The 24,468-nt window shown below is 34.0% G+C and overlaps 1 protein-coding gene across 9 annotated transcripts; it reads left to right on the top strand.

The window, feature by feature from the left end:
- Positions 1 to 2,821: 2,821 nt before the first annotated feature.
- LOC112775747 (pentatricopeptide repeat-containing protein At4g16835, mitochondrial) lies at positions 2,822 to 10,478 on the top strand. 9 transcript variants are annotated; one of them, XM_072227188.1, is made up of 7 exons: positions 2,822 to 3,255; positions 3,968 to 6,238; positions 6,315 to 6,370; positions 6,470 to 6,563; positions 6,654 to 6,706; positions 9,235 to 9,323; positions 9,458 to 10,478. In XM_072227188.1, exon 2 carries the CDS (start codon positions 4,037 to 4,039, stop codon positions 5,963 to 5,965), a length of 1,929 nt encoding a protein of 642 aa, XP_072083289.1. In that variant the 5' UTR covers positions 2,822 to 3,255; positions 3,968 to 4,036; the 3' UTR covers positions 5,966 to 6,238; positions 6,315 to 6,370; positions 6,470 to 6,563; positions 6,654 to 6,706; positions 9,235 to 9,323; positions 9,458 to 10,478. The 9 variants fall into 9 exon arrangements, with proteins under 9 accessions (XP_072083289.1, XP_072083291.1, XP_072083292.1 ...); XM_072227190.1 differs by lacking the exon at positions 6,470 to 6,563 and having other exon boundaries at positions 6,621 to 6,706; XM_072227191.1 differs by lacking the exon at positions 6,470 to 6,563 and having other exon boundaries at positions 6,621 to 6,706; positions 9,235 to 9,351.
- The last annotated feature ends 13,990 nt before the right edge of the window (positions 10,479 to 24,468 follow it).

Raw genomic sequence — 24,468 nt, 5'->3', positions numbered from 1 at the left:
CCATACCTATACGGGTATGGGGATAGATGAACTTTCGGATAAATGCAGGAGCATCCACCTTAGCCTCACCTTCAAAAGAAGAGCCAGACTCTAAAGCCTTGCGCTTCTTCTTCTCTGACTCAGGAGAAGGTCGGGGAGGAGGGGACGGCTGAGAAGAAGCCGAAGCAGGAATAACAATGGGTTGAGAAGGAGTCCCCAAATTTCGGGAAGAAGGGGGAGAAAGAGGAAGAGGAGAGCTAGTTACCCTGGCACCACCAATTCTGGCGCGAGACCTCGCCTTGGCCTCCTGGACTCTCTGGTAAGACTCATTGGAATTCTTCCTCGCCATCTCTGTAAAAGAAAACAATTAGTAAAACAAGTCGGTAAACTTCAAGTCGGTAGAAACAAGTCGGAAACAAAGTAGATAAAGGCTACCTAGTTTTGTCTGGACAAAAGACGACGACCCCTGGAGAAATTTTTTGGTATCCAGATATGGGGCTCTCCCCCATACTTCTCGGAGGAACCCCACAATGGCTGCCTCCACCTCATCCAGATCCTCCAAACCATATTTCTCACAGGGGGAAGCCTCTAACCAGTACAAGGGAAAGCGAGGGGAAGAATTCTCATCCAAGAAAAAGGGGTGGTGACCCTCTACGCCTTGAACTTTGAAAAAATAATTTTTGAAGTCATGAAAGGATTCGTCAAAAAGGGTGAAAACTCTCCGACCTTGTATAGCCCGGAAAGACACCCATTGTTACTTATTATTTTTCCCACTGAAGGGTTTGGTCATATGGAAGAGAAGAAAGAAAATTCTCAAAGAAGTCAGAAAGTCTAAAGCATGGCTGATAAACTGGTAGATTTTGAAAAAACCCCAGGAATTGGGGTGAAGTTGAGTAGGAGCAACTCGGCAGTGACGCAACACCGACATCTCAAAATCAGAAAATGGAAGAAAGACACCCAAACGGGTAACCATGCTCTCATACATAAAGAAGAAATGAGGGGCCGCCTCAGTGGCCCTCCCGAAGCAAACCCGGTCTTCCGGACCCGGGACCACCAACTCATACTTCGGCTCATCCTCCTCGAAAGTACAAATTCGGTGATGAGTGCGAAGGTTGGTGATAAATTCGGTGTCAACCAAAGGTTCCTCCCCCAGGACCGTAACATCAACCCACTGAGCAAGACTTTCAACAGAAAATATTTTCTTTCTTTTAAAAAAGGGGTTGGTAAAACCTACAAAGGAAAAAGAAAAGAAAATCAAAAAACATGGTCTAAGGGGGAAGTACGGAATCAAACAGAAACCTACGAATCAACCTATCCATCCGAAAAATAAAAGCATGCAAACCGAAAGCATGTTGCAAAAGGAGAAGAAGAAAAATCTAACCTTTATCTGAAAAAGGTTGGAGGAAATGAAAGCCTTCAAACGCAAGAATGCTGCACGAACAGGTGAAGAGGAAATTTGAAAAATCGCAGAAACGAAACAATGAAAGAGAGGGAAAGTATTTATAAACACGTTAGGGGCATAATGGTAAAGACGGGGCAGTCATTAATGGGTGCACCGTTACCAAGGTAATTAATACCTACGCGAACCTCTAACAGACGCGACGTTTGATTAGACGTAATTGTGAAAAATCAAAAGTCACGAAAGTCACGTCGGTTCCAAACAAACACGTCGGTTCCCTCCCAAGTCGGCTACATTCCCGAGTAGAATACTCGAACCCAAATCTTAAAAGAAATTAGGCTCGAGTAGGGGCACTGTTCATACCGTGGCCCAATGATAAGGCCCAAGTACAAATAAAAGGCCCAATCCGAATGGTTGAGCCTCACCTAGCACCGACCTTCCTCCTGCGAAGTCGGTCCTTATCACGACTTACCCTAAAGAAGTCGGGGACGAGGGTTAGCTGGCAGATAATCACTCGTTTAAATGAGTAACTGCCCCTAGAATCTCTCTAACCACTTTCAGGAGCCATATTTCAACCTCCCTAAGATAAAGGGACGGTTATCACCCTAAAAAAGTGGCACTACTTCAACGGTGGTTATTGGTTCACCACTATAAATACACTGACACCTCTCAGGTATCTCTAAGTCCCAATACTCTCTAGACCTGCTCACACCCTTGCTGACTTAGGCATCGGAGTGTCTTTGCAGGTACCACCCCCCACTCGTTCATACTCACAAGTCAGACGGAGGCCCCCAAGGCGCAGACCCGCTCGAAGGCTTCCTTCTTCAGACGATTGGGCCAACCTAACGAGTCCAGCCCACCATCTCCGGTTACCCATCGTAATAGTATCGATCACACAGAAAAAATTTTTTTTTTCTGTGATTTCTTATTTAGGCTTGCTTACAGACAAGCAAAAATTTAAGTTAAGAGTTGTGATAAAACGATATGAATTATATTTTTGTATGTTTTATTATGGTTTATGAATTTATTTTGTTAAAATTTAATAAAAGTACCTAATTTAGTTTATAATTATTAACAAGTTTTGTTAGACAAATAATAAATGATATTTGTATAATTTTTATTTAATACTTATCTTTAACTCTTGATAATGTTTTTGAAAGATTACGAAATTTTTAATAATTTTTTTTTAATTTTTAATATTTAATTTTGTGAGATTCTCTCTTACTCAATAATTTTTTTTTAAAATATATTTATATGACACATTAATTATTAATATATTTTGTATTTAATTTTTATAAATAAAAAATTTAAAAATTATTAATATTTTTAATTTTATACAATTAATATATTTAAAATAAATAATAAAAAAATTAAACGGTCCTAACCATTATTTTTAAAAAAATAAGGAGACTCAAAACAAAACAAGTCTGTCAATCCTTCGACGAATACCCTTAATATAAAAAAATATTGAAGTTTTTTCTTTAGAACTTCGTTGCCTTTTTCGAAGTAACTGTGAGGGCAGTTTAAGATTTTTTTTTTCTCTTAAATAAATAATACACAATAACAGGGGGCCCCGGGGAGTCGGAACTCAGAACGGAGGGGGGAGTGGCTTCGAAAACAGAGGGAAGAGAGAAGAAAAAGCTACAGGGGAAGAAGAGAGCTCCCACCGGCGAAGGAGAGAGATCGCGAAGAGACAAAAGACGAAGAAGAGGCCACGCCGGTCTAGAGAACAGAGAGGAAAAGAGAGGCTCGGCGGTGATAGTGTTGCTGCTGTCAGTGAAGACGTAGCAGCTCGGCAACAAGATGGCGACGCCGGAAAGATCACCGGAAGGGATTCATCCTCGGAGATGGAAGAGAGGACCGGCGGCGTAGCAGAGGTATTTCTTTTTAGTTCTCTTTCAGAAAAAGAAAATTACATTACTATTTATGTGGTAGATTTTAGAGTGATTGAATGAGTTTGAAAATGTTTATGCTTTGGGTGTTTGATACTTTGATTAGTTTAGTATGTGGTTTGACTTATGGCTGAATGTTTGATGGTATTGGTCCGTGTATGTTTTGTGAATTGGATGCAAGATGAAAAGGGTTTAAATGAACTTTTGGGACTGAATGGTTGTTTTTGTGGTGTGAATATTGGTTCGAATGGAAATATAGAGAAATAAACATTTCTAAACTGAAAAGTATAGAGAATGAAAATAACTAACATTAGAATTTGGGATATAGAATTTAAGATTTTGGTTTAAGGTTTAAAATTTAGAATTTAAAATTGATAAATGTTAGGGAAACAATTTTTTTTAACTAACATCAACTTTTTTGAAAATTATTTTGTTTAACTCAAACTTTAGATCCTAAATCATAAAACTTTAACTCTAAATTCTAAATCATAAATCCTCCAAAAAGAATGAGAAATTTTAGAACTAAAGAAAAAGGTGACTAATGTTGGCTAAAAGTTGGTTCCTTATATTTTCTCTTTAAAATTTAAAAAAAAAATTGACTGTTGGCTAAAAGAAAGTTAGCTCCTAGTTGAAGTCTTTAAAAATAACCAAACAAATAACTAAGCACTCACACCAGTTTATTTTCCCGCCACTACAGCTGCATAAGCTCTTGAACACAAAGAAACAACTAAGAATCAAGGCCCCCTAAGGACAAAGCCATCGATTCATGTATTATTCAGGGCTTGTTAGGAACTTTGTTTTAACGCTGAGTAAATGCCACGTGTCCTCCTCCTCCGGCCTCGGTTGTGGCTCTGCCATGTCAGTAACCCCGCTCCCATCACGGTTCAACCAGAGCATGTTCAACAATGTCGTTGCCTCCAACAAGCTCATCGCCAATTTCCTTCGATTGGGTGACATGGATTCTGCTCTCCAAGTGTTTAATAATATGACAGTGAAGAGCACCGTTACTTGGAACTCGATCCTTGCTGGCTATGCCAAGAATCTTGGGAATTTTGAAGTTGTACGCCAAGTGTTTGATAAAATTCCTGAACCGAATAGTGTGTCTTATAATATCATGCTGGCGTGTTATTTGAACAATTTTGGCATCCACAGAGCCCGTGCTTACTTTGATGTAATGCCTGTGAAGGATACGGCATCTTGGAACACAATGATCTCAGGTTATGCTCAGATTGGATTGATGGGCGAGGCGCGCATGATGTTCTTGGCAATGCCAGAGAAAAATACGGTCTCATGGAGTGCGATGGTGTCGGGGTATGTGGCTTGTGGAGACTTGGATTCTGCAGTGGAGTGCTTTTATGCTGCAACTGTGAAGAGTGTGATTACCTGGACTGCCATGATCACTGGGTACATGAAATTTGGCAGGGTTGAGTCTGCTGAGAAATTGTTCCAAGAAATGTCTCAGAAGACTTTGGTGACATGGAATGCTATGATAGCTGGATATGTTGATAATAGCAGGGCAGAAGATGGGTTGAAGCTTTTCAAGACAATGTTAGAGACTGGGGCCAAGCCTAATGCTGTGAGCTTGACCAGTGTGTTGTTGGGTTGTAGTAACCTATCAGCATTGCAACTTGGTAGACAAGTTCATCAGTTAGTTTGTAAATCTCCATTGAGTAGTGACACCACAGCTGGAACTTCATTGGTTAGCATGTATTCCAAATGCGGGGAGCTGAAGGACGCGTCGAAATTGTTTGTGCAGATCCAACGGAAAGACCTTGTATCATGGAACGCAATGATTTCTGGTTATGCACAACATGGAGCTGGTGAAAAAGCTCTGGAGTTATTTGATGCAATGAAAAATGATGGCATGAAGCCAGATTGGATTACTTTTGTAGCAGTATTTTTAGCTTGTAACCATGCAGGATTTGTAGATCTTGGGGTCCAATATTTTGATGCTATGATAAGGGATTATGGAATTGAAGCTAGGCCAGAACACTATGCTTGCATGGTTGACCTTCTCGGTCGACGTGGAAGGTTATCTGAGGCAACAGACTTGATAAAAAGTATGCCGTTTAAGCCACATCCTGCCATCTTTGGAACGCTTTTGGGAGCCTGTAGGATCCATAAGAACCTAGATCTGGCTGAGTTTGCTGCCAAGAATCTGCTTGCACTTGATCCTAGTAGTGCAACTGGATATGTTCAATTGGCCAATATTTATGCAGCACAAAATAGATGGGAGCATGTTGCTAGGATTCGGAGATCGATGAAAGACAATAATGTAGTGAAGGCACCTGGATATAGTTGGATTGAGATAAAGAGTGTGGTGCATGAGTTTCGGTCAAGCGACCGATTGCACCCAGAATTGGTTTCTATACATAAAAAACTAAATGAATTGGAGAAAAAAATGAAGATGGCTGGCTATATTCCGGATCTTGAGTTTGCATTGCATGATGTGGAAGAGGAGCTGAAAGAACAGCTTCTTCTATGGCACAGTGAGAAATTGGCAATTGCATTTGGACTTCTAAAGGTACCATTAGGTGTTCCAATCAGGGTATTCAAGAACTTGAGAGTTTGTGGAGATTGCCACACTGCAATAAAGTACATATCAGCTATAGAAGGAAGAGAAATCATTGTTAGGGATACCACTAGGTTTCATCATTTCAAGGACGGGTCTTGCTCCTGCAGTGATTACTGGTAATCTTGCCATTATGCAACCAAAACAATGCAATTGAATTCAGTCAAAGGACATGTCTATTTAAACCAGTTAGTTCAATGAACTTCATTATACATGCCAAGAACAAAAAGTTTCACCTTAATGAATTTTTTGTTTTCACGCCAAACTGCCTTTGTTCTCCTTCATTCTCACGCCACTTCTTCCTTGTTCTCTTTCGTTTTCACCCCATTTCATCTTCTTCCTCACCTTCGTCTACTCTCATCGTTGCCGCTCACCATGGTCTTGTGCGCTCACCAGGTCATCATTCTTTGTCTCACTCTCTATCCTCTCTTTCTCACTTGTTCTCACTTGCTCCCTCTTTTCATTGTTGAAGATATGTATGGCTATGATGGTGATGATGAACTACAATGGCTAATCGAGTCAGAGAAGGTATGTTTCGATTTTCAATTGGTTATGTGAAATTTGGGGGGTTTTGGGTTCCAATTTTGGTGTTTTAGCTTCTGATTCACGATTGGTTCTGATTTTTAGGTGATTGACTTCTCGTGTGGTCACTTGTCTGCTTGCTAGTCTTCTTGGTGGTTACCAGGATATCCTCCATTCTTGCTAGTCTTCTGATTTTTAGGTGATTGACTTCTCTTCACTTTATTGTCATAATCAATTTCCTTCCTCCCTTGTGCAGTTCTTTTAATTTCCAGTTGGTTTTGGCTACCAGTATCAACAATCGCACTTTTTGCATTAGCACTTAGCAGCTAGTAACGTTCAAAGGTCAGTTTTAAGGTGCATGTTCTGTTTCTGTAGTGTAATTAATCACTGGAATCAATTTTATTGTAGAATAATGCAGGTTGGTACATGGTTGTGAAAAGCCATTTAACTTCTGCCAGTTTATTATTTTACCATTGTGTCAGTAACAGTGATGATTGAACATAATTCTGCAATAAAGTATAACCCAATTTGATATTTGATCTCAAGATTCTATTTTAGCCAATGTTCATCAATAAATTTATTTTAGAAGTGAAACTAGAAAAAATGATATAGTGTTGACTTAAGGGAAAAGAAACCAAAAGAAAAAAATGAAGCATCTTCATTGACTAACAATCCCCATTATTGTTATTATTGTTGTAGTAGAATTGTTGTTTTGTTAAATGTATGTATTTTGTGCTGATGTTGTGTTGTGTTGCTTAGATTTGATAGCATAAGGGTGGGGGTGTTAGAGATGATGTCTTTGTTGTGTTTGGTCCTCTGATTTTGGCTGTGTTTGTGTGTATGTTGTATGTTGAACTGCTCTGGGGTCTTCCCACCCTCACTTTCGGTTCTTAGGTTTTGGTGAATGGTGAGTGTTGATGTATCAAATAAAAAAAAAAGTTAGTGAAATTGTTGTTGTTCTGGTTTACTAAATTTTTTGCTATTGCCTAGTTGTTCTTGCTGGTTGCTGTGTTCTTGCCAATTGCCATGGTTACTGTGTTTTTTTTTGCAATTTGTTAACTTGTTAATCACTTAATTGCTGTTGTGTTAGATGTTATTAACCCCTTTGCTATGTTGCTATTGACTTATTACTCATTGTTCTCCCTAGTTGTTTTTACTGATCCTTACTTTGTTATTATTCTGTTAATTTAATTGTTCTTGTTATTATATTTTTGTGGTTGATTATTAGAAAATTGAAGGAAGCTTAGACCCTTCACCCTTCGGTGTGGTTCCTCTAAAAATCAGAACCAATCAAGAAGTAAAATTGCTAAGATGTGGACCCTTTGGTGTGGTTCCTCAAAAAATTATGTGTAGTCTTCTACATTCTCAATTGGTTTCTACATAGTTCATGATTCCAGTATCATTGTATCACAATAATTGTTACTCATAACTGGAGCTTTACAAATGATAGTCACAAACCTGAGACATAAGGCTTTCATGTACAAAAATAAACTTTATGGCCATGACTTGCTATGACCATCATCACGGTGCATGCACATTAATATTTTGGTCATATGGTAGCTAGTGTGAGTGAGTTATGTAGGACTCTATCTATATATCTAGCACTTGAAAGATATATAACTAGCTTAAGTGTTCATTTTGTGAACATTATGCTAAATGTCTCCTGCTTGGGTCTTCTTCTTCTGCTTGATTGTTTTGTTTTTATGAACCATGTTAATTTGAGCTATATGATAAACTATTGCAGCATGTCAAATATCAAACTGCCTCGTTCACAGAATTTCTTCTTTACACTAATACCCTTTTATTTGGTCATGGCTAAAGAGTAGAGGACAAATGCTGGTAGTGCGGGTTGGGAATTTTGATTTTTCATTTTTCATTTTTGTGACCGAAGGTGTAATTGGGCTTTGTCATTTCCCACTTATGGTCTTAGTGTGCTTTCTTAGCTTTCTAGCAACTTTTTCATATGCCTAGATATTTAATGTTGATCATGATTTTAAGTTTTTGGAAACTTTTCTCCTCAACTTATATAATTGAACTAATTTTTATGGTTGACTCAGAATCTCTTAATTTAAATATATTTTTCGAGTTATTTCGTTAGCTTTATAAAAATTGGTGATATGTTTAAAATTAGTTTTTGAGATTAAGCTAAATCAACTTAACTATATATATTTAACAATTCAACGCACGCATGAGCTTAATTATACCATTAATCTTTAACCCTGTTTATCCTTTTCATTACATTCTTGACTATAGTAACTGGCATTCCTTGTCTTTGCTAATAGTTGATATAAAGACGTGAAACCAACCAACAAGGTATGTAGCATAGAACCAGTATGCTAAATCAAGTTACTAGATAGCATATTGGTGCATTTGGCCTAATCTCTTGGTTGTCTTGTTTAATGTGTGTTTCTCATTCTTTTGAGCTGCTGACCCATTTTATTTGGTGGTTTCCTTTTTCTGACTTTTTGGACTACTCTATTAAGTGAATGTATTTTTCTTATTGGGTTTTTTCCCTACATTTTTCTTTTTTCTGGTTACTTTTTCCTCTTATTTTTTGTAACAAAAGTAAAAAATTTTAAAAAGTAAAATTAAATAAATAATGAAATAAATAATACTGGTTAGATGATATGATTATGCTATACATATCAACTTTGCACATCTTTAATTAGAGGACACATGTCAGTGAAATTTGTGTCAAAAGCCAAAATGATGGCCATTGATAATGTGTCATAATGTCCATAAAGTGGGGCTTGCAGTTTTTATTTAAATTTTGTGTGTCAAGTGTCACCAATGTCAGCTAGCTTTATACTCATGTGATAAAGATTTAGTTTGTAACAAATATTTAATGCATTTGATTTGATGAAAATTAGGTGAGTGCAATTATTGCCCCCATTAATCGCGGACTTGACTGACTTGTATAAATAGAGCCAACCTCTAACCAAAGGACGCCATCAAAGAGGCAAAGCTCAAAATTTTTCAAGTGATATGTATCTATTGTGGTCGGAGTAAAATTCATTGAGTGATATATATTGAAGATTTGTATTTGCTTGTGGTTTGTAATGTTATTAATGACATCTGTGTTATTTGATTTAGAATCCAAGATGGTGCTGTCCAAATTTAAAGTGGAAAAATATGACGGGTCAAAGGATTTTAGCTTATGAAAACTGAAGGTACAACCATTGTTGGTTCTACAAGGTTCAGAAACAGCATTAGAGGGTAAAGAAAAACTATCATCTGCATTATCTCCTGAAAAGAAAGAGGAGCTAATGGTCAAAGCATGGAATACTATAAGGTCATGCTTAGCAAATAATGTTCTGTGAGAGGTTACGGAAATGAAGACCCTTGATTCACTAAGGAAGGCTTTGGAAGAAAAATATTCCGCAAATACTTTGTCCACAAATTGCATCAATAGGAACGAATGTGCAAGTTCAAATACCTGGAAGAAAAGTCAATGCAAAATCACATAGAAGAATTTGATCGAATGATATCCGATGTTAGACTACAAGTTGGGATCTATGATGATTTTCGTGATACCATACTCTATGGTACGTCTGACATCTCAATTAAAGATGTTAAAGAGGAATTGATGATAAAAGAGCAACATAAATTAGAATTTGAATCCAACAATGGTAAGTGTACAAACAGGTTGTATGTGATGAGAGGTTGCAGTCAAAAAAGAAGATCGGAAAGCAAGAGTAAGACAAGATCAAGTCCCGAAAGCTTCAATTGGTGACATGTTACCATTGTCACCTAACGGGCTATATTAGAAGAAATTGCCCAACGAGAGAAGGAAAGTTAGAAAATTCTAACAACATAATCATTGAAGGTTTTCATGATACGGATATTGGTTTTGCCTTATCTATGTTCCCGAATGATCATGTAAATGAGTAGACTATGGTAACTTTTTTCATACGTTATTTATTTATTTTTGGGAAGAATAATGGGCATTTTCTGTCATTTGAGTTTTGACTCCTCTCTCAATTTCAGTCCTCTGTTTTTGGGGTTTGAGTGATGCTACATGTACAAGTGCTTTTGTAATTAAGTGTAAACAAGTTGGTGCAAACCCACTGAAAAAAATTGCGGTCATATGTTAGACATACGGATCATTTCTCCTCTTCTACGTTTCTTGTAGTATAATTTTTTGTTAGAGAGCACAAAAATTTATTGATATAACATATAAATTTTAAAGTATAACGACATAAAATTTTGTATATAACATAAATTTATCAATATCGTGTACAAATTTTTGTATATAGCACACAAATTTTTGTTGTGAATGTATTTTGTTAGTTGGGCAAATTAATATTTTATATGTGTAGTTATCTAAAAATTTCTGTGCTCTATATAAAAATTTATGTTATGCATCAGGATTTTTGTGTTGTACACCAAATTTATGTGTTGTGCATATTTAATAGGTATAATATACAAATTTTTGCATATAGCACAAATTTTTGCACATAATACACAAATTTTGCTGCGAATGTATTTTGTTTGATAGGTGAGTCAATGTTTTGACTATATAGTTATGCTGCGCATATTTTTAGTTGAGTGTCAATGTTTTCGATATGTGGTCCTTCAAAAATTTGTATTGTATACTAAAATTTATGCTGTAAACCAAAATTTATGTGTTATGCATCAAAACTTTTGTGCTTTAATTTTCTTAACATGTATAGAAGAAGATGAAGATGACAAAGACCATAATAATGAAAGAGGATGAGGAGGAAGAAAAAGAGAAAAAGAATTTAAATAATAACAATAACATCAAGAATACAGCAAATGACGGTGATGGTGACGACAACATTGAAAAAAGAAGCGCACTGAAAAAAAGATGACAACGGCAATAATAACAAAAAAGAAGGGACATGAGGAGAAAGAAAAAGAAGAAACGTGCAAATTTAATTAAAAATTTGATAAAAAAAAGCTTGTTTCTTTTGGGATTTTGCTATGGGAGATTCTATGGTGCTTACCCAAAAAATCAACATAATATGCTGTTCTTATGTGTCAATTGTTGAGAATTATTGAAGGCTATTTTTTTTAAATGAAAAAGGGAAAAGAAAGATTAAATTAAAGTAATATAATAAAAATTTTATTATAATAGTTTATTATAATAATAAAAATTTTGAGAAATTTTTTAAATAAATAAATTAAATATTTTATTTATCAAAATATATTATTATAAAAATATTTATTAATTAATGTAATATTATTTATTCTATTTATATTAAAAATAAGATGTATATACATATATTTTGTTTATACTATAAATAAAATAATATAAACAAAATATTAAAAAAATCTATTAATATCTAAATAATAATAATAAATATAAAATTAATTAAAATAATAAATATTTAGTTATCCAATAGTCAATTTATAGTTTATTTTAGATTATTTTAAAAAGTAAAATCGATTTACATAACTCATCTAAATTTTATGTTTTAACAATTTTATAATAAAAAATTATCAAATATTTATTATTTTAATTAATTTTATACTTATTATTATTATTTCAGACATTAATAGACTTTTTTAATATTTTGTTTATATATATATATATATATATATATAACATCTTGTTTTTAATATAAATAGAATAAATAATATTATATTACTTAATAAATATTTTTATAATAATATATTTTGATAAATAAAATATTTAATTTATTTATTTAAAAAATTTTTCAAAATTTTTATTATTATAATAAATTATTATAATAAAATTTTTATTATATTATTTTAATTTAATCTTTTTTTTTTATTTAAAAAAAATAACTTCCAATAATCCTTAACAATTAACACATAAGAACAGCATGTTATGTTGATTTTTTGGTAAGCACCATAAAACCTCCCTTTTGCTATATGTGTTGTGAAATAATTAGTTGATGTCTTAATGCTAAATCGAAGAATTGTTAGTGACTTGTGATTTCTATATGCTTTAATAATTTTGCAAGCCAACTTTCGGTGCCATTTGTTTTATCATTGCAATTGTTTAGTCTTGAATTATTTTATCATAGGTTGGTGAGTTATTTTATAAGTAGAGCTTGGAAAAGCTTTCAGATGCACCAAAACCACAAGTGAATCATATGTACATATAAGAAACATGGAAGCAATAATATATTGAATGAAAAATATGGAAGCAAAATCTTTAACTTCATGAAATTGAGTGTTCTATTATTCTCCTTTATATAGTTATCTTCTTTACTTGGGATTCAATTTTTTCGGCGAACTTCAGTCCATTTTTTTAATTTTTGTACCCTAAATTCTAACCTAAATTCCAAATTTTCTAAAATAAAAATTATAAAAAATAATTTTATAATAAAAAAGTTTAATAAAATTAACTAACTATTTAAAAATTAATTTTTTTTTTATTTTTTTTTGTTGAGGTTTTAGATTTTGTTTTTGGAAAAGTGGCTTTTGATTTAGGATAAAGTAATAGCTTGGTTTTTAATATTTGGATAAAATTTTAATTTGATCTTTAACGTTTTAAACGTCTTATTTTTGTTCCAAAAAATTTTAAATGGATTCAAGTCCTACTGCTAAACTAATAGAGTGAGTGATGTAGACATCATATTAAGTTATGTCTTTTTCTGTGTGCTAAAGAAACATAACCAAAACTTTCTTGAAATATTTCTTCTTTTATTTTGTATTTATGTCTCGTACAAAATTTTAAATCCTAACAATTAATCATCAAGGCTTTTAAATCAAAGAAAAAACTTTTACATTTAGAATAGATTTTACTTCTAAACTGAAATTAAATATTATTGTCCTTGTTAAATTCACACAAAATAATAGAGAAAATCCTCTAAGTGAAAAAAAAATTATAAAACAAAAAAATGAATGGTCAATTATCATTAAATTTGAAATTTTTATCAAGCATAAATTTTACCATTTTGATTTAAGGAGGATTAGATTTTTTACTTTTTCGTTTTAAAAATATTTGATCTTAAATCATAAGAGTGTGAATAGACTAGGTAAAATCAAATTTGTCATGACCTAAACCTAAACCTTAAATATTTGTCAGATCTACTGTTTAGATCTTATTCCGATCTTCATCACTTACATGCCACAATTATATCGAATAAAAATTGGATCTTTACTCATCATTTATAAAATAGAAATTTACTTGTTAGGGTTTGTTTGGTTTAGCGTTGAGAGCTTTGAATATACGTTTAGATATTTTGAAAATTTCAATTTTTTTGTTTGGTTAGCTTTTCTCATTCTAACGTAAATGTGATTTTGTAATCTAATCCACGTTTACTAAAAGCTAAAAATTTCTAGTTTTTACATTTATTTTTTTCTGTTATACTATTAATTAAAAAAAATTATTTTTTATTTACTAATTTTTTATTATTTATATGATAAATTTTATTATTTTTTCTTTTTATAATATTTTTTCTAATTCTTTCTCATGTTATTATTTTTTGTTTATATGATGTTTTTATCATTCTTGTTATTTTTTTAGTATGGAGTTTTTTTTATTTTATATTATAATTCTATTAATTCCATTAGAACATTGATAGTTAACATTAAACGTGAATCTCTTCATGAATTTCAATTTTGTATATCTTTATTAGAAACAATGATGAATTTATAATTCATATAACATCATTTTAAAAAAAAAAAATGCAATTTCAAGGCAAGATATAAACTTTCTTGAAAGTTAGCATCATAATAATATGCGAGAATCTTCAAATCTAACTTTTTTTTTATTTCGAGTAAATGGATATAATTTAAACTATAAAATTTTAAATTTTAGCATTTATATTTATTAATTTAAATTAAATAATATTTAGTTCTAGATTATAATTTTACTTATCTTTATTTGGTTTAAAAAAATCTCATTAAAAATGATTCAAATGAAAAATCATCAAAATCTAAAAGTTATTACCCCTAAATTTAAATAAACTAAAGTAATTGATCTATCTATTGATGTAACAATTTTAATAGTAATCTTAATAACTCAAATATAATAATATTTTATTTTAAATACAAAATCTTATATTAAAAATAACTAACTTAAACCACATACATCATACTACTTTAACATAATGAGAAATTTATTTTTAATTTAAATTTAAATATTACTTTAGTTAAAAATACTAACATAAATATAAACACTATTTAAAAAAAATATTAACATTGAAATGACACAAATAAACACCTAATTTATTATTTTTAAATATACAATCTTATTTTAAATTGATATTATAATTTAGAAATAAACAAAATTTAATATATTAATAAATATTTTATTAAATCGATTAAAAATCTAAAAATATGGGCAAATATTTAAATTTGTCTTTAAAAGATCATCCATTCTTTAAATTAGTTCCATAACACATTTCTAACAATTCTAATTAATTGCTAACGTAATAAATTTATGAAATAAGATCAAATGAACCCAACTTAAAAGATTTCAACGCCTCAAAGTCTTCTTCAATTTGAAATTAATTTTTGAATTAATTTTATAAATTTATCATTTATCAGCCAATTAAAACTATTAAATGGGATTATTTTAAAAAGAGATTGAAGTTAATGAAAATATCTCATATTAAATTTTAACACTGTTAACAGATCAAAAACCAGACAGGAAGCAATATTGAAAGGGGCTGAACTACTTTGTTTTAACATTGGGAGTCATAAGGAGAATGACAGTGTTACTAAAAAATAGAATCTGAAAAAGAAGGTAAGAAGATCTCAGTCCGACAGCCTACCAACCAAGGTTAAAAGGGATTTGGAAGGAAAGAAGGTGGAGTCAACGACAAAAAAAATCTGTCATGATCACATGATGATGAATGAGAAGGGAGAGGGTGTTACCTAAAAAGTGACTCCCAATGATCCATGAAGATGATCATGTGAAATTGGCGAGGTTTGGAAAAATTCATGACAGTTCACAATATTAAAGGGTTGTGTTTGACCCATTCTCTCGAGGTGTTTTTATGTGAAACAAAAAACACTACCTTGATTGTGGAGAGGATTCTTGGAGGTATAGGTTTTAAAAATTTCTTATGTGTTGATCCAAGGGGGGCTGACAGGAGGTTTAATGGTGGCATGGAAAAAAGGAGAGAAAATATAGATTATACAACACAAAGACTACTTAGTACATTTAAAATAGGAGGACTCTATGAGCAAGAAAACATGGAATGTGATGGAAGTTTACTAGCACACTAACAAGAGACAACAAGAAGCACAATTTAGCTAAATTCTGGATATTATGGCTAACGCAGGTGAGTACTATTTAATTATTGGTGAATTTAATTCAAAAACTGCTTACCATGAAAAGGAAGGAAGAAGGATGAAATCTGATACTTTTATTTAGAATTTTCTTAATTTTATCAACAATGAAAGACTAGTATATTTAGGATTTGAAGGAAAAAAATTTACCTAGAGTCGTAGACAATTTGATAGTAATTTGATCTGAGAGAGATTAGATAGGGGATTAGTCTCGGTTCAATGGAGAGAAGACTATCCTAGAGCAATTGTTTCTCACATGAGTGACAATGGTTCTAATTATTGCCCTCTCATACTTAATTCGGATACTAGTTCCTTTAAAGAAAAACGCAAATCTTGTTTTTAGGAGCGTTAATGTGATAAGGAAGAGGTGAAGAATATAGTTCAGAAGATTGATAAACCGCTATTTTACGGTTTATTTTGTACTAAATTGAGTGAGTTTTATCTATTATTCTAACACTTATTCATATAATTTGCATGTTTTACATTTTCCTTTTTGATTTTGTGGTATGATTGAAAACATGCTTCTTTGGCCTTAAATTTGCTAATTTTAATCCTCTCTTATTACCATTCGATGCCGTGATATGTGTGTTAAGTGATTTCAGGTTTTCCAGGGCAGGAATGACTTAGAGGATGGAAAAGGAGCATGCAAAAGTGGAAGGAACACAAGAAAGTAGAGTTTTGAGAAGCTGGCAAGCGACGCGTACGCGTGACCAGTGCAGCAGACAAGCAACGTGCACGCGTGGGTGACGCGTACGCGTGACAGAGCGTCACGTGCTGCAATTGCAAAAAACACTGGGGGCGATTTCTAGGCTGCTTTTGACCCAGTTTCAGGCCCGAAAATACTAATTAGAGGCTGCAGAGTGAGGCTGGGAGGAATTCATTCATTCACTTTTCACTTTTGATGTTAGTTAGGTTTTAGATGTATTTTTCTAGAGAGAGAGAGAGGCTTTCTCCTCTCTCTAGGTTTTAGAGTTTTTAGGTTTATTTCTTCTCAAATTCAGAATTCTATATTGCTTTAATTTAGTTTTTTTCTACTTTTAGTTGTTCTAGTACTTTGACTTATCTACTTCTCTTATTGATTCCTTTATTTTGCTAATTTAGTTTATGAGTTCATGTGTTACTCTCAATTTTCATTAATGCAATTTATGTTTCATGTTTCTTATTGTTCAATTGTTTTGTCATTGTTAAGTGTTTGCTTTGGTTAATTTTAGAATTGCTTATATCTTGTTAGTTTTCTATGTTTTTATTTTATGCCTTCCAAGTGTTTGATAAAATGTTTGGTTAGATTTTAAATTAGATTTTTATGTTCTTAACTTGGATTGATTAATTAGAGACTCTTGAGTTGTCAAAATTCTTTTGTTGATTGGTGATTGAAAATTGCTAGTTGGCTTTGGCTTCACTAAATCTAGTCTTTGATTAAGACTTGTGAACTTAAGTTGATTTTGCTCACTTGACTTTCCTTTATTGTTAGAGGTTAACTAAGTGAGAGCAAAAGGCAATTACCATCACAATTGATGATGATAATAAGGATAGGAATTCCAATTCTCAATCCTTGCTAGGACTTTTCTTAGTTGTTATTTTATTTCCTTGTTATTTACATTACTTGTCTCTTATCACAAAAACCCCAAAAATACTTTTTCATAACCAATTATAAGTATACTTCCCTGTAATTCCTTGAGAGATGACGCGAGGTTTGAATACTTCGGTTTACTTTTATTGGGTTTGTATTTGTGACAAACAAATTAAATTTGATTGAGGATAATTTGTTGGTTTAGATCTATACTTGCAACACGATAATTTTTGTGAAAATCTTTACCGACATTTTTTCTCCATCAAATTTTTGGCGCCGTTGCTGGGAATTGCAAATGTGTGCCTTATTATTGGTTATTGTGAATATTGTGAATATGTTTGCCTTTTGTTTCTTTGTTAGTTGTTTCTAGTTTTAGGAGTTTATTTTTATTATTTCTTATTAGTTTTTGTTTTTATTTTCTTTTGTTACCATGAATTCTCACCCCTTTGGCTATGAGTGTGGTTACAATTATGTTGTAGGAAGTGGAGATTACAATGAAGGCTTGCATCAAGGATGGGACAATCAAAGATAGGAGGAGCCACAAGGATTTGATCAACCCTCTTGGCAACAACCCCCTCCAATGTACTATGAGCAACAACCATTCTATGATGCATACCAAGACAATGGTTATGGTGGACTTCTTCGTGACAATCAACACCCACCACAATATACCTATGAACCCTCTCCTCAACATAGTTTTGAACCACCGTACTCACAAGCCCTATGTTACCAAACACCCTCATATGACACTAATCCTTACCCACCATACCAAGAGCCTTATGAGCCATACTCAGAACCACCCACACTCCAACACAATTACTCCCAAGAACCACCACCTCAATATACACCACCTCCAATTTATGCGAACTTTCAATCACAATATGATCCTAATTATGTTAGCCAAGCGGAACAAGAGCCACGGGAATATTTTAAGGAAGCTATGGATCGACTTCCAGCAACCATCCATCAAATGGAGCGAGAGGAAAGCCGAAAAGCACACAAAGCTCTCATGGCTAACAAATCTCAACTTGAGAACACGGAAGAGTGTGTTGTGCAATAAGTGGAAAAGATGGAGAGTGTTGAACCGCCACATCCTTATCATGAACCCTTTCTTCCAAGCAATGAACCATCATATCCACCCCAATCTCCAATAGATGATTCTCTCACTTTACTACTTCAAGAGCAATGAGATATGCAGCGGACGACACTAGAGTTCATAGCTACCTTGACCGAGGTAGTAGATAATTTAGCTTCACTGCACTTCAACACTCAAAGTACTCCCATGGCTACATGTGAAGAATCCAATGAAGAACGTAGCATGAAGGAGAGACTAGAAACTCCGGTGAAAAATGAGGAATGTGACTTTGTATTAGAACAATTGGAAGAAGTCGTAATTGTTGAAGAGGAAGAGGTGGTTGAAGACTTAGGAGATGCCGAACCTCCATAGGAATTTAGAGTCGTAGAGTATTCCACCAAGAAGCTTGAAATTAATATTGAGGAAAGTAGTGCACAACCTCCAAGGCATGTTCCCTATGAAGAATTGGATGGAATAGATCAAGAAGCAAGTTTCCTTGGTGATGATGCTCATGAATCAAGCCCTCCTAGTAATGAATTTGCTTCCACAAGTGAACCCCTTGAGTTTGAAGAGCCTTCTCCCAATGAAATTGAAAGCAACATTGAGGTAGATCTCTCTCAGCCTCATAGTTATGATTTGAGTGACGGAGAAGAGTTGGATGAATCCGGTGAGGAAAAGCTTGAAAGTGAAGAATCTTTTCAAAAGATGGAAGCCCTTCAAAAAGGATGGACGGGAGTGGAATATGCTTTGTCAAGATCGTTGGAGACTTCTCTACCTAGGTTGCCATCTACTCCTTCATTTGAGTGGGTAAAACTTATCTCTATTAGCTTTATTGTCCCACTTGAGTATAGTATTTTTGAAACGGATGGCCAACTTAGGAGGCTTTGTGGAATTAAGCGTAAGAGAAGGATGTTTAGTGGTTGGAGTTACAAATCAAGACTCATCAAGGTTGATATTTCAAGAGATATATGCAAGGGTTGGACTAGTGATCAATTGGTTGGATCTAAGAGAAGAGTTTGGTACTTCATTGAGAATTCAGATTGCTTGTCACCCCGTTGGAACAATGATGATCAACTTAAAGACGGGTGTAGGAACAAGATTTGGGATTCTGGCATACAAGAGGATCAACTTTGTGAGCTCAAGACTTGTGAAGAACTTCATTAAGGCTTGGTGAATTCACTTGGATATGTTGGAGCTTATTGGAAGTCCAAGCATTGGTGGAAGTTTCAAGATGAGTTCAAGCACAAGCCACCATGACAAGGAGCTCACCAAATGTCCAACTTAAGGATTTTAACTAAAAGTGCTAGGTGGGAGACACCCCACCATGGTAAATTCTTCCTACTTTTTCTTTTATTTATGTTGGTAATAAGTTGAATTTTCAATTTTAGTTGGGTTTATTTAGTTTTACTTGTTTAATAATGTTGGCATTAATTTCATATCTTGTTTATTAAAAAAAAGGCAACCCACGCGTGCGCGTGAGCGACGCGTACGCGTCGATGCCAATTTCGCTCTCTAGTATAATGAACAGAGAGTTGCGCTGGAATTGCGCTGGTGGGGTGCTAGACGCACAACCCAACCCACGCGTGCGCGTTGCTGACGCGTACGCGTCATGTCCATTTTTGGGCCATCCACACGTGGGCGTGACCTACGCGCACACGTCATACCAACACGCTATCCCAATACTTATGAACAGAGAGTTGTGCGAAAAGTGTGCCTAAAATGTGCGTTTAGCACAATTTCTTGCCACTCGTATGCGTCACCTTCCTTTCTCGCATTTCACGCATACTCGTGCTTTACGCGTACGCGTCGGTTCCTATTTTCCTCATCCACGCGCAAGCGTGACCCACGCCTACGCGTGGGTTTAAATTCATTAACCCTCCCAGATGTGAGAAACCTCTCTCATTCTCTTCCCCTTTCTCTTCTCTTCTTTCTTCTTCTCTCTCTCCCCCTCAGTATTTTTTCCCTTCTCCTCTCTCACTCTGTCCTCCCTGTTCTGCCACCACCACAACCGGTAACCGCCGGTGTCCCCTCCACATATCTTATGCGTCGCTTGTCCCTGCTGCCATCCATGCTTAAGCGTCGCCTCGCGCCCTGTTCCTTCTCCTTTCTCCTTTCTTCTTCTTTCTTCTTTCCTTCTTCTTTCTTTCTACCTTTCTTCTTCTCTCTTCTTCCTTTCTTACTTTCTTATTTTCCCTCACTAAAAAAAAAATAAATTAAAAAATAAAAAAAGAAAAAAAAATCTTTTTCTCATCTTTCATTTTCTTTTGTCTATTGCATTTTAATTTTATTTTTATAACTTGTTCTTATTTTCTTTTCTAAGTTTCTTATTTTAATATTGGTGTTAGATTTGTTCTACTCAATTGTTGAGAATTTCTTGAATTATTTTGGTGCTTCGTAACTTGTTTGATATTGTTGGGATGAAACTTTTAAGTCAATGCTTAACTTTTGATGATTCTTGCATCCTTTGTGCATTGGCATGAACTTCTATTGTCTTTCATGACCCATTCTTTCTTGATTGAACTTGATGCTCAACTTGCTCTTCATGTCATTTACTTTTACTTTTATTTTACTTTTGCATCAAGTATTAGTTGATATGCCTTAGCTTATATTGCTTTCTCACTTATATGTTGTAGCTACCATGTATATGAGAACCTTACTCTTATTTGGCATTAGCCCCCGCCTATGTTCTAATTGCTTTGATATCTTTGTTGTAGGCTTAATTTTTTTTCTTTTTCTCTCATTTTAGGCTGGCCACCAAGAAGGAAGGGAAAAATTTCAAAATGGGGCGACAAACAAGTCATCCGCACAATCTTTTGAAGGAAGCTCATCAATTGTACCAACCCGTCTACCTTGCTCTTCTTTGCATGCACCGAAGACGGTGCAATCTTCAAGTGTGGGGAGGTTGTCCGATCGATCTCCATGGGTAACAATTTCCTCTTTCAACACCAATTTTTAATTTTCTTTGTTAGTTAGTTGTTGCATTACATGATAGGTTGCATGATAGTTAGAATTTGTACATATTTTACCACCTCTTTTTATGTTAGGACTACTTGGTTAGTGTGATGATTTCTTTTTCAAGAAACTGTTTTTAGGACACCCTACCAATTTGAAAAATTTTTGTGGTTGAACTTGCTTGTAAGAATTTATTTTGGAACGTGGTTTTTGAGCTAAAAACACAAGCATGTGAGTTTTGAGCCCAATTATGTGGTTACATCATATAACCACTTATTTCCATTCTTGTGTGTATTACTCTCTTTCTATGATTGTAATCTTTGATTTGTTTGATTCTTTATGTCCATTATTCCATGTATGAATGCACTTATATGATTGATGCCATTGTTTCAATTAGCTCGAGTACCCAAATAGCCTTACCTTTTATCTTTCATTGTTAGACAATTTTGAGCCTATGCTAAACCCATTTGTTCTTAATTTTAGAATATTACAAGCCTTAAGCGAAAAACAATAAATGTCCCTTATTTGGATCTTTGATTAGCTTAGGCTAGTGAGAGTGTTTATCATCAAGTTTGGGAGAATTAGGAACATTGGTTGGGATAAAAGGGTGTTTTATATTCTTGTCAAAATTTTGAGAATTGGGTACATACTCATGCATTAAATGTTTAAATCATATGCATTGGTACCTTTGTATATGATTCATCAAAAAAAAAAAGAAAAAAAAAGAAAAGAAAAATAAAAAGAAAAAAATATAGAAAAAGAAAGAAAAAGAAATGCAATAAAAGGGGACAAAATGTCCCAAGGTAAAGTTCAATAATATCAATACATATGGGATGTGAATTGAAAAGAGAAATGCACGAGTGTGTGAAAAAAGTGAAGAATGGGTAGTTAGGTTAGCTTTGAATTGTATAGGTTGTTATATAGGTTAGGTGGGAAAGTTTAAGTTAATCAAAGATTCAAAATTCAAGTCCACTTTACCATATACAATCCTACCTTGACCTTAGCCCCATTACAACCTAAAGATAAGTCCTCATGATATTTGTATGCATACATGAAATAATTGTTGATTGTTAGATGAAAAACAAATCTTGGAAAGCATGATTAGAAGAGAATTGAGTGAATCAACCCTATACACTTGAGTGATTAGAGCGGATACACTTCTGGTGAGGGTTCGATGCTCAATTCCTTGTTCCCGGCTTTCATGAGCTTTCTTCCTGCAAGTCTATTTGAACTTCATTTTGATATTTGAATTGGTAGGATTCATGAATCATCATACTATGTTAGCCCTACTTGCTCATATATATTCTTGGAGATTGATTTACTTTTAATCAAGTAGGTAGAATCACTTTGCATTTAGTTGCATTCATATAGATAGATGCATTTAGGTTATTTGCATTGAATAAATATTCATATCCCTTTTCTTATCCTTCTTGGTTTAGCATGGGGACATGCTATTATTTAAGTGTGGGGAGGTTGATAAACCCATTTACGGTTTATCTTGTATTGAATTTAGAGGATTTTATCAACTTTTTCCACATTTATTCACTAAAATAGCATGATTTTGTAAATTCTCCTTTAATTGTGCTTAAGAATGAAAACATGCTTTTTAGGACTTAAAATAGATAAATTTAATTCACCTTGATTTCATTCAATACCTTGATATATTTGTTAAGTGATTTCAGATTTAGAAGGCAAATATTGGATTGAGGGAACGAAAAAAAAGCATGTAAAAATGGAGAACTCATGAAGAAATGAAGGAATCACAAAGCTGTCAATCCTGACCTCTTCACACTTAATCGATCATAACTTGAGCTACAAAGGTCCAAATGAGGCGGTTCTAGTTGTGTTGGAAAGCTAACATCCGGGGCTTCAAAATGATATAAAATTTGCCATGGTTGCCTTGCATTTAAGTGATGCACACGCGTGGCCCATGCATGCGCGTCGCAGGATCAGCGTGACTCACTAAAGGCAACACGTGGCCAGCGATTTTTGAAGCATTTTGGGCCCAATCCAACTCATTTCTGATGCTATTGAATCCAAAGATTGAAGGGGGATGAACCAAGTAGTCATAGTTTAGTTTTTATCATGTTTTAGGTTAGGTTTCTAGAGAGAGAAGCTCTCTCTTCTCTCTAGAATTAGGTTAGGGTTCTTAGGATTAATTTCTCTTAGATCTAGCTTTTAATTCTTGCTTTGATTTAGTTTCCTTTACCATTTCTTGTTCTTACATCTTTGCTCTCTTAGCTTTATTTGTTATTTCTTTTATTTTGTTATTCTCATGTTCATGCACTCTTGTTCCCTTTGTTTTCAATTAATGCAATTTCATATTTTATGTTCCTTTATTGTTTAATTGCTTTGTTATTGTTATTTCCTTGCATTTGATAGTGTTAGATTTTATATTTCTTGTCATTTTATTATGCTTTTCCTTTATGCCTTCTAAGTGTTTGATAAAATGCTTGGTTGGATTTTAGTGTAGAATTTTATTACTCTTGACTTGGGATGGTAACTTGGGTCACCTAGAGTTACTAATGTCCAAGCGATTGATAATTGATGTCCATAGACACTAGCTTTCACTAAGTTAATTAGTGAGTGGCTAGGACTTATGGATTGGGATTGATAAAGCTCATTTGACTTTCCTTCACTTATTAGAGGATGACTTAATGAGATTGATCCTTGTAATTATCATGTTGTGGTTAGTGACAAGGATAGAGATCCTTAACCATCAACCCTTGCCAAGACCTTTTTACCATTTGAGTTCCTTTACTTTCTTGTCATTTATGTTTCTTGTCTCTTATTCAAAACCCCCAAATATACAACCCATAACCAATAATTGAGCACACTTTCCTGTAATTCCTTGAGAGACAACCCGAGGTTTAAATACTTCGGTTATTTTTATTGGGGTTTGTACTTGTGACAAACAAATTAAATTTTGATGTGAGGATTCATTGTTGGTTTAGAACTATACTTGTAATGTAACAATTATTTTTGTGAAATTCTTTACCGATAATTTTCTTACATCACCACCCCTTCCACCCAATCTCCATATACCACCAGCCCATTACTCTCTTTACCCCCCATTGCCTTCGGGAAGCAAGAATAGGGCATCTCCCTTGTTTCTCAGCCCTATACCGCCGCTTCTGATCCAGCCACCGTCCGAACAGCCATCCTTCTTTCTCTTCCACTGCTCACTAACACCTAAGCACCCTTTTGCTTTCCAGGTTTCCATATTTTTCTTCCGTCTATTCTGTTTAGCTTTTACAGTAGTTAATTAATTTC

This window comes from Arachis hypogaea, chromosome 19 (genome assembly GCF_003086295.3).
Source record: "Arachis hypogaea cultivar Tifrunner chromosome 19, arahy.Tifrunner.gnm2.J5K5, whole genome shotgun sequence".
Lineage (NCBI taxonomy): Eukaryota > Viridiplantae > Streptophyta > Magnoliopsida > Fabales > Fabaceae > Arachis > Arachis hypogaea.
The sequence above is the reverse complement of the archived record's forward strand: the minus strand, read 5'-3'. Positions and strand labels throughout refer to the sequence as shown.